This window comes from Alligator mississippiensis, chromosome 1 (genome assembly GCF_030867095.1).
Source record: "Alligator mississippiensis isolate rAllMis1 chromosome 1, rAllMis1, whole genome shotgun sequence".
Lineage (NCBI taxonomy): Eukaryota > Metazoa > Chordata > Crocodylia > Alligatoridae > Alligator > Alligator mississippiensis.
The window spans coordinates 61564882-61576143 of NC_081824.1; the positions used below are offsets into that span (position 1 = coordinate 61564882).

At 38.3% G+C, this 11262-nt stretch overlaps 1 protein-coding gene across 4 annotated transcripts in view; it reads left to right on the forward strand.

The window, feature by feature from the left end:
• SMAP1 (small ArfGAP 1) overlaps nt 1–11262 on the forward strand; it is a 277699-nt gene that overhangs the window by 264238 nt on the left and 2199 nt on the right. For all 4 annotated transcript variants that reach the window (XM_059730922.1, XM_059730926.1, XM_014594456.3 and 1 more), the window contains 2 exons: nt 9439–9607; nt 10359–10687. In XM_059730922.1, coding sequence (XP_059586905.1) covers nt 9439–9607; nt 10359–10687 — 498 coding nt within the window. The remainder of the gene's footprint in view (nt 1–9438; nt 9608–10358; nt 10688–11262) is intronic.

Sequence of the window (11262 nt, forward strand, 5' to 3'; positions counted from 1 at the left end):
ATCTATATGTGTCTATCTATGCCTATATCTAGATAGATAGATATCTAGATATAGGGGTGTGTGTGTGTGTGTGTGTATAGGTGGGTATAGGGGTGTGTGTGTGTAACTAAAGTTATTTTTCCCTGTATACGCTACCTTGCACTTCTTGTCATTGATCTCAATGTGAATTACCTTGCACTTGTCAACATCAGAACTGCATACAGCTGTGCTAGGTTATGGTATAACTTACATTAGTGTACAAAACCCCCACGTTTATACCCAGGCCTTAAGAGTTTACGCAGTGTATAGAAATAGGTTACAAACTTCCTGTTATTCCCTAGATGTTGTCCATGTCAATGCATTCCTCCGCTTGTGCAGCCTGATCTTGGATTATACTGTGCTTCTAAGTACTATTAGCTGTATGTACAGGCTTACCTGTGGGTTTTTTGTTTTGTTTTTATGTGCATTACCATGCAGTGCCTTTCAGGAAGCATACCAAACTTGTATACAGAACATACAGGAAGTATGGTACCTCAATTTCCTGAAGGAATTACACCATAGTACACTTAACCCTTTTTTAGGTACCTTCAAAATGTCCTAAACACAATACTATTAAATTTGAAAGCTATACCAAATAGAATAATTGACTTAACACTTCAGGTTGCTTTAATAAAAACTTCAGAGGTCTCAGTCAATTTCCTACGGGTGTTAAAGCAGTCTTTCTAATCAGATGTATATCAGACCCTTATTGTGTCATGATCTGTGACGGGTGGTTCAGTATTATAGTAGGTAATGGAATCAGTTTGTGCATTATTTTTAACTTGTGTCTGCTCTCGCTTCAGTTGCCTATACCAACTAATCAGCTATCGTGCAGAGATGATCACGTTTCTTTTGTAAGATTTTGCATGACAATATCTTCACATGCTGGACATACAGGCAACCCCCGCTTAGCACTCTTAATTGGTTCCTGAAAAACAGCGTTAAGGGAAACAGAAAGTATTTGATGATCCAAGATGGCGACCGCATTTGTTTTTAATGACCCAAAATGGCAACTGCAAGCATGATAACAAAACTCGCTGAGCGCTAAGTGAAATCAGGTATCAATTTTAAATGAGCATTATAGTGAAACAGCATTAAGCGAGGGTTGTATGTGCCAATTCTGACTAGCCCACAAAACTTCAATTTGTTTGCCATGTTGGTTCTTTCTGCGTGGGGTCTATGTATTTCCAACACACTTCACAATTATTCGACATTTCTTTATCTGTGGTCAGAATAAAACTTCTCATTCTCCCTCCCTCCTCCCAGCTTTTCCAAGGTCCTCTTCCTGTATTTGTGTTGCAGTATTTTCTCTCATCACTTTGGGACCCATGACTCATGTATCTTTCAAAGGTGTTCCTGGATAGCTGGTTGTTTTTTGGTTTTTTTTGGTTTTTTTTTATTGAGAGTATAAAGGTAGGAAATGTTTGGTTTTTTGTTTTAATCCCAGTCTTTTTTGTATTGCTTCTTGCAGCATTTCACCATTAGCTGTTTGTCTGCAATTCATCCCATGTGCTTAAAGATACAGCCTGTGATGCCTTTACCACGTTTATGTATATATTCACAGTTTGTTCCAGATAATCAGGCCATGTATTGACAGATTATAAACTTTTGGGCCCACATGCAGTTACTAACTAGCAATTTGGTTGGAAGCCCCGATTGGGCAGCTTGCCCCAGATCCCGATTTCCTTCCCCCCCCCCCCCCCCCACACACACAACAGACTTACCATCTGGAGTCAGCTGTGTGTCCAGCGTGGTGAGGACTGCTGCCTGTTTAGCCTGTGGCCGAATCTCCGAAGCAGCTCAGAATGTTCGGATCTGATTCAGCCGAATCGGATTGGGACAGTGATTTGAATCTCTGGAATCAAATGAATCACTGTCCCTCTGAATCGGCCAAATCCAAAGCATATACTTGCCGCTTTGCACAGGCCTATCAACACCAGTCAGTATGATCATACTATAAGAGTAATGCTCCCAGTCTTCCTTTTGACCTAAACCAGGAATGTTTGAAAATATGTCAGTGGATCAAAAAAATTTGAGTCTTGGAGCTCCTGTCTAATATGTTTTAAAATCATTGAACTCTTCTTGCTGTGGTATCTGTCTGTATTATGACCCTTTGAAGATGCTGACTTGGGTGAGTTGCATACTTAGATGCGAGTTTGCTGAAATAATTAAATATGCCTAAAAGCCTTGGCACTTTTTTTTTTTTAAATCTTCACATATTATCATGTTCACCACTGGCTGAATCTTTGATTCCTCAGACAAATCTTGTTCAGTGTTATTTTCTCTCCCATGTACTTGCTATTTAACATTTTTGGTTTGATGCTATTTAAGTTTATTAGTTTTTGCAGTTTCCATAATTTTTTCTCAGTGGTAATAATGCCCCAAATTATAGGGTTATCAGTGTGTAGTTTCACACCTGCAGGCCTGGTATCTGGCTTTTGTGTTGAAATACTGACAAGGACAAATTATTCAGATGAGTCATTTTAAGAAACAATATCTGTCAAATGGTATGTTAAAAGTCTAGATCCTAGCTTGCTCTCTGTCCTTTCCAAGGGGATCTGCCAAAATCCTGCTGATACATTCAGTTTGCTGAAGAATTTAGCTTCTCCAGTCTCAGAAAAATTATTTAATTTTTCATAAGTTGAAATTATTTGGTTTTGTTTCCTCTTTAGAACAAAGAGGACCCTTAACAAGCGCTGGTCCACACCCAGCCATAATCTCCTTTCTTTTTTCTGCAAGATGATTAGGGAGTGAATGCAATCGGTTGGTGATTCTGTTCTCCAAGTAATACTCTACTGTCACGTTTCACAGCTCTTCATTTTGATTCTTCTTAAGGCTCACTGAACTTATGTAACATGTCTGGGTTCTGCATCTTCTGTTAACCATATCTTGTCCGTTACTGGAAGCATTCGACTTCTGTAGATAAATCTTTGTATGGTGGCGTTATTATGTTCTTTCCTGGGCCACGTTGCAGTTCTTACTCACTAATCTATATCCCCTTGATGACACGAAAGCTTCTCTCAAATACTTAGGTCAAAAATTGTAACTTATTTCTGTGTCACTACACTCTTAGTTTACCATTCTCCCTTTGCATTTAAAGTGTCAGTGTTCACTCTTCCAACACTGGGATATTAAGCTTTTTGCAGATACTTTTACCACTTCCACATTGATTCTTACACCTCTCTCTTCTCTCATTACCTTTTTTGTGCCCTGTTCAATCTTGTACGTCTTGCACATGCCACGTCTGCACAGTTTAATTACGGTCTTTTAAGTTTGTAAATTCGTTCTCCCCTAAGCGCTTCTTCACATGCACAATTTCTTTCTGCACTTAAAACAGGTATCTTCCTCTTTTCTCTGCATATTTTAGCATAAGGGTCAGGTTTAATACAATTTCTGAATACTTGGCCAGTGCAAGGTGTTTCCTGTAGTCATGATTGCCTCTTGGCTGACAATGTCCCTTCCCTTCTATTTTTCTGCAGTTGGCTAATTTAATTGTGGTGAACTCTTTCATTGCCAAGTTTAGCTATGGTAATTACTGGCATGACCCATACCTTCCTGGGACTTTTATTTATGTTACGCACTCATATAAAGAGTCAAGGAGTTAAATAGCAGGGCACCATAGAGGAAGATAAAAACAAAGCAGTATAGGAGAAAAAGGAGAGGAGACTTGCACAGAGCAGATCTAGCATGATAAAAAGCTGATAAGATGAGGACAAGCGATTAGGACCTGCTGTGGAAGGTGAAGAGAAAGCAGTGAAGGAATTCCAATAGACATTGCCAAATGAAGTAGACCAGCTGTGCCAGGATGTCCCAGCACAGCCCATCTGCTTTGTTGCATGCAACATGTTGCCTTTTGTCCTGCCCATTGATCATGTATGACAATGGTCACTGTGTTCCCTGTTTAGAGACATGCCCCCAAGAATCTCTGGGGTGCATTTCTGCAAGCATGGATCTTTGGCTTCCCTTGCTTAGAGGTGCACCCTGGAGATTAGTGGGGGTGAATTTCTGTAAAGTGAGTACCCTGCAAGTGCTCTTGGAGCTTGAGGGACTGATGCAGTGTGGGATTTGGGCTTCTCAAGCCCTGGGAGCACCTACCCAGGGCAGCCAGAGAGTACAAGCAGCTCTGGTTGCCTGTGCTCTCCTGCCACAAAGCAAATCAATGTCTGCTGTTAAAAAGCAGCACAAATTATGGCTGCCTCTTGTTGCAGCCACAAACAAAGGCACTTGTGGCTCAACAAAGGCCATGTGTTGTTTTTGCTTTGTTCCACCATCAAAATTCTTATGGTGGCACAGAGGCAACATCTGTTTCCAGCCAGAGTGATACTGTCTGAGCAACCAGGCCTGAAATTATATGTTGTAATTGTAGCATATTGGATAGACACTTGTAAAATCATGAGGTGGTAAAGTCAGAAGGGGACTGTAAGCATTAATGCAAGATGAGACCAAATTCAACCTTCTCAGAGGAAGAACCTTAACAAAAGCTAGTGCTGTGACAAAATCTACAAGGAGGGATTTTACAGGGAAAGAGAGCGAAAATTTAGTAGCAGTCAAAATTGAGGGTATTAAAATCATTTGTTACTATGTCCATTGAAAGAGCCTTCAGTCTAAGACACAGTAGTTATGAATATATTTCCCCATCCCTCCCACTCCCTCTCACAGTGGGAAATCTAATAATTTAGGATTAAATTATAAAGTGCAAGATACTAGTTGGCCTAACAGATACTTTTCTCAAAAGAAAGAAACTGGCATGTAATATATCAAATGTAATTTAGGAATACCTTGAGAAGATGGATTTTGAATTAGAATTATCCATGCATATGAAAACAAACAAGAAGTGTTTGGATCCACCAAACTTCCTGGTATCAAAAGGGATACTGTTTAAAAAAAAAAAAAAAAAAAAAAAATTCCACGATTTTGAGCTACTTTTCTTGCCTACACAAGGTAACATGAACCATATGTGGCTTCTTACTCATTTCTTCACTCAGGTTACCTACATCACAGGCAGTAGGGGAAGGGTGAGGAGGAGTATACTGTCATAAAGTCAGTAATCTTCCTTGCATATATGCACATGGAGACTGAGTAGATCTTTGACTTTACCTTCCCCAGCACAGTTGAGATAAGACATGAGGAATTAGTGTAACATCCTCTGATCCTCATGTTTCAGGTAGTGCATAGGGGCCAACCAGGAATAGGTGTACATGGTCCCTGCCTCAAGGAGCTCACAATTTAAATACACACTTCCCCTCTCCCTTTCGGTAACAGGAAAAAATAGCTTCCTCCAGGACCACCACCCAAACCTGTTGTTCTAAGGTACTTGGCCTTGAATAGATGATGGCTGAGCAATAGCAGCTCGCCTCTGGTTTAGCAGACATGGTAATCCAGCCCAGTGTTGAAGCAGAGGAATCCCACAATGTTTTCATAGAGGCTTTCATAATATCAAGCAGAATTCAGAAGCTGTATTCACTGTCGTATCACCCACAATCCCTCGTGCCTGTTCAACTAGATTTGCTTGCTCCATTTCCATCTGAGACCATCTCTAGTCCCACTTCTGTGGCTGGACTCTACTGAACTGTCACACTTGCCTAAGTCTAATAGTGTCTTTCTAGCCACAACTTAAAAGCAGTGTTCCTTTCTCATCCTGATCCATCCATCACCTGCTTCTAATATCAATGACTGTGTCCTCCTCCATGAAAGTTTGTCCTCTCATGGCTTCCATGATGCTGTCTCCTCCTGGTTCTTCTCGCTCTCTAATCCTGCTTCTAAATTGTATTGTGGTCGGTTTCTAAAAGAGTGATTCAGTTGAGCAGTAAAAAGACTTAAATAAAATGCGTGGTAAATTGCACCAATCATACAATATAATTTTTATTTGCAATATGTGCTTTCAATATTTTGTCTTTAAAGTATGTTTTTACCTCCATTCAACTTCAGAATAATATCACAAATGTTAAATATTGAACTTCTTTGGATTAAGTTCAGAGGGAAAGCAAGTAAGCTTCTCTTTGTTATATCTATTGTGATTTGTATCACATTTGGACTAATATAAACTTCTTGTTAATCTGAACATTTCATAATCCTTCCATTATCCAGCCTCCTTGACAGCATAACATGTTAAGGATTCAGGTCAGAATGAGAACAGAATTTGTTTCCAGTCTCAGATACAGTAATACAAACTTCCTTTTGTCAGCCAAATAAATAGTATTATAAGTACCTTGCCTACAGTCGGACTTGAAATTACTTCTCCGTGGGTCCTGGTGCCTCAGGGTTCTGTCACTTTTTTCTTCTGTTCTAAAGATACTTCATCTTCGTTTGTATAAACTATAGGCAGCATTTAAAAAATAATTTTGATTCCAGTATAGTAAAGTGTGATTATTGGCTAATATAATGTAATATTAATATATCGTGATACTTCTCTTTAGTGCAATCACTGAGGCACCTGCAGATTAAGGTACTCAAAGGTTTTGTATATCACATTTGCCTTAAGAATATTGTGTGCAGAATTTCTTAAGGGTATATACTCTTTGTGTATATATACTGAAGTTAGTTAAAGAGGTCTTAAATAATTTAATAGAGTATATATTTCTCATTTTTGCTTCTAATATTATAAAATGCTTGAAATTATTTTAACTTAAAGGTTCGTTCTTTTTGTACTTGCTAGTTGGCCTCTGTGTCACTGTAAGTATTTGATGTGGTTAATGCAAAAAGCATCAAGTGATGGCAGCCCTTCATGCTATTTGGCCATTGTGGGCATTGTCAAACTCTTGCAATGAGATGATACAAAACTCCAACTTTTGGAGTTGTAAAGGATTAAAAAGATGAATACATTTTACTGTTATATTTTAGTACTGGCATAAGTTTAAGTTTTCTGTATTCATAGAATACTTTTTTCTAAAGTGTATTTAAGTCTGGGGAGGTTACAGATTTGTATCCAAAGCTGAAACTGCATAAAGTTGAAAGAATTTAAACATTCAGTGCTGTGGTCTGGTTCCAGCCCTTCTTACAGCACAGCCTGAAGACGGGAGACTGAGGTAGAAACTGCAATAACTAGCGAACTTTTTAAAACACAATCTGCAATAAGTGTATCCGTTGTCATGGGCCTCCTTGAAACAGTTAAAAAATCACCAAATAAACAAATGACCCATCAAATAATCCCCAAAACAGCATGAATATAACATAAATTATTCAAACTCTACTCTTGTGTGCATTCTTTGTTTCTGATTACCTTCAGTTTTGTTTTGTTACTGTACTCTTGGGGGAGTGGCACATCAAGGGACAGCAGAGCATGTGGTCCTTCCTAGGTGAGGAGGAAGAATCCTTGTCTGGCAGCAACTCAGAAATTCAAAAGTAATTTTATCCAGCAACATCAGTAATAGAAGGAGAGCTCTTCTAGCAGTTATTAGATGTGCTTTAATATACTAAGCTTTATACCTGTTACTATTTCAGGGACCTTGCCTGCTTGTGCTAATCCACTAGGTAAATAAATCATGATGGCATGTAACAATAAGACATACAACCTGCATACTAAGAGAAATGTTATTTAAGAGTAAATAAAGGTGTTCTACCTAAATGTAAATATTTAACATTTTGTATGTGGTGTGTTCCAAAAGAAATGTGAGAATAGCAGGATCTCATCTGCCACATACCATTTTTTATTCTGATCTGCATTAAGAAATGTGTGCATCTGTAATAAACGAGAACAAACACTGTGTTAACCTGTTTGAAGAGAAGCTGCCACTGTAACTACATGCCCGCCTAACCAGCGAGGACAGGTTTGACCTGGCAATAGGGAACTATGCAGCTGTATTGTCTCCTCCTTTCTGTTTTCTCAAGCATGGTCTCCTATTCCTACCCTACCCTTTGACTGCCTTATAATGTTGTGTTTCAGAATCTAGTGAATCTCTAGTCCTTGTTTCTCTCCTTGATTGGCACTGGGCCGCCACCTACTCATCTCCCTAGCAAGGTATCCTGGAACCTCTCCCAAGCCAGCAGTAACACTGAGTCTTCTGTCATCTGTCCTGTTTCCCCTGTGGTTGATATTGGCTGAGATAGTTCAGTGCCACAATCTTTGTGTTGGCCACATTGGGAATTATGAAGGCCTTTTCCCCTGACAGCTTTGGATGGTATCATGTTGCTATTTTGTTGTTTTAAAATTTGCATTGAAGGTTTGTTTATATTGCAACAGTTACAAGAATCTAGAATTGGTACTAGTCTGTAGGGCCTGGCTGGCAGCCTGGTAGCCCAAGTAGTGGGGTTTCTAAACAAGGGTGAGACACAAGCACTAACTGGAGGCCTTGGAATGGGCAGAGCATTAATCTGTGCCCTTTGACCTCTGAGTAGGTTAAAAAATAGCAGGGGAATTTGCAGAGCCAAATTCCTTATTGCTGGACAAGTGCAGAATTTTTAACTTCCCTTTTAGTGGCTTCACTGTGCATGCTCCTTTACTAGGTAGGATATCCTTGATTGTTTGAGGTTGATCCAACTCCTGTTGATTTTAATTGGTACTTTTAAATAAAGGCCAAATCCAGCAAGAAGCACATTTTTGTCTGGCATCTTTTTTTCATGTGCACAGTTGCAATCAGTAAGTTTCCACTGTGAAATAAACAATTTAATTTTGATAAGGAGGTATTCGTTGCAAAAAGACAATAATATATATTGCTCAGTCAGGTGCTTGAGGCAAAGAACTGTGCATAACTGAACTGTATGAATATCAATAACAAAATAAATAGAATAGGAAAACTATCTACATAAAATCATCTATATTAATTAAAGAGATGTAATAAAAAACTGAAAAGGTGAAGGTACATTTGAAGTTTGCAACTTGGAATTCACTGTTTCATCTTGATGGGGAACTTCACAAGTCCATTTCCTGTTTGTAAAACTATTGTGCAATAATTCCAAAATGATATATACATACAGATCTATTAAAATATTACTGTACATTATTGATAGAAAATAACCTTAGACAAGGTCTTACAACACCAAAAAGCTTTTTATTTAGTTTCTGCGTAATGTATTCTGTCTCTGAGAGGATTAATGAGAAATGTGAAATTGTAATCTCTTTGGTTTTTGATCATTTTTCATAATTTAACTTCATCTCATGATTTATGCTACCCGCAGATGAGAAATTATTTATGAAGAGCAGGAATTGTGTAATATATGTATGTAAGCATTAAAATCCACCCAAAGGCATTTTTGCTCTTCCTTTTTTTTTTTTAACCTTGATCTACCTCTTTCTAGATGCTGTATGTTCGGCTTGTTTGTGGTAATATATGACAAACTTTAAAATACTGATTTCATTTACAATAAAGTTCCTAATTAAACTGATTTGTATCTAGTTTAAGAGTGAGAATACGCAGCACTTAATCTAACACAATTTGCATGAATAATTTCATACAGTAATCTGTTTTGAACAAATTTTTTCAGACTGCTTCCACTAAACCAGCAGCTGCTACTTTATCTTCAGCGTCTACGGATCTTGATCTATTCACTGAGCAAACAACAAAATCAGAAGAGTCAGCAAAGAAACAACTCTCTAAAGACTCAATTTTGTCACTGTATGGCACAGGGACCATGCAACAACAAAATGCTCCAGGTAATTTTCAGATTTGTTTGTAAATTGATCATATTCTTGAGTACTGTTTAGATTATAGTCGTCATAATCTCCTGTCAACACAGAATGAAGCACATTTATCCTAAATTATGCATATTCAAACAAACTAGATTTTTGTTTTTACCACTTTCACAACTGAAGAGCAAAAATAAATGAAGCACTGAGGCCAAAAGGATTCAGACTGATTTTTATTTATTTGAAGTTACAGCTGTTCACAGATTATAAACTATCACATACACGATTTACTGAAAGTCCTCATTTTAGGATTTGATTAAATTTTTGTTGAGTGAACATTCATTGCTGCAGGTGTGAGACGAGAGTCCTTAGCATGTGAACAGCAGATTGCCCAAATCATTTTCAGGAATCACATTTTGATTTTAGTTAAACTGGTAGGTATCCAGTGATTTCCAGTGCTATGACTGAAATGGCACTGATACAAATTGGAACAATTCTGGCCCAAGGCTGCTTCGCTCTGAGAATTTGTTCCCGTTGGCAGTTCAGCTGTGTTGTTCACAGGTCCAGTTCTGCAGCTGAACCATTCTACCTAAACATGAGTGCAGTCTTTCTAGGTACTGGTTTTGTATTAAACTGAACAAGTGTGGACAAATTCAGTTCCATAGATTTCATCCTCTAAAACTGGCACTTAATTCTTCAAATGTTATGGAAAAGAATCAGCGAGCACTCTTATTATTTCTTAATACTTCTTTTCATTTTCTGCTCTACCCAAATGCAGGTATGTTCATGGGATCATCGTCTATGCCATTTACCACACAACCATCCTCTCATTTTCAAGGTTTTTCAGCCATGGGTGTACCTGTGCCTGCAGCTTCTGGAATGATGGGAAATATGATGGGACAACCGGTGCCTGTCATTGGACAGAACACAAGCATGATGGTGGGAATGGGAGTTCCAAATGGTTTCACTGGCACTGCACAAACTGGGGTGATGGGACTTCCTCAGAATGTTGTTGCACCCCCAGGTGGAATGGTGGGGCAAATGGTTACTCAACAAAATAAATATGGCATGCCACAAACTCAGCAAGCTCAATGGAATCTCTCTCAGGTAAGGATACATTTTTTCCTTTTAACTAGGGCAAAAAAACAGTTCCAAAAATGAAGTCATTTGTTTTCCAGATATTGTGTGTTTAAGGTACACTAGGAAAGCTTTAGCTGTAGCTCCCCATGGCAGTGCAGAATTCAGTGTGCATTCATTGTATTTTTGCTGGTTCTCAAGTGAGTTTTACAGCCAGCATTTAAGCTCCATAGTGCTGCAGTGACTGCAATATAGACACCCTGTTACAACAAAGGGCACAGTTTGGCCTTGCTGAAAGTGACTGTTTGCTCTGTCCTTTCTAGGAGATGATTTAAAGTAAGGTTTTGCCCTGAGTCTGCTACAGATGAATGGTGTATTCTAACTACATAATCTGTAGCGTTGTATTTATAAAAAAATAAAATAAAAATAAAAATAAAAAAATAAGTTAACCACGTATGAAGAGTGCTGTAGCATTAATAGGATATCTGAAGTAGAGTGTCTTTTAACCTTTAGCTCAAATGAAATTAATGACCTGTTTTATGAAATCAAGATAATTTGGTATTTAAACCCATACAATATTTTCTAATATCAGTGTTTGAATTAAA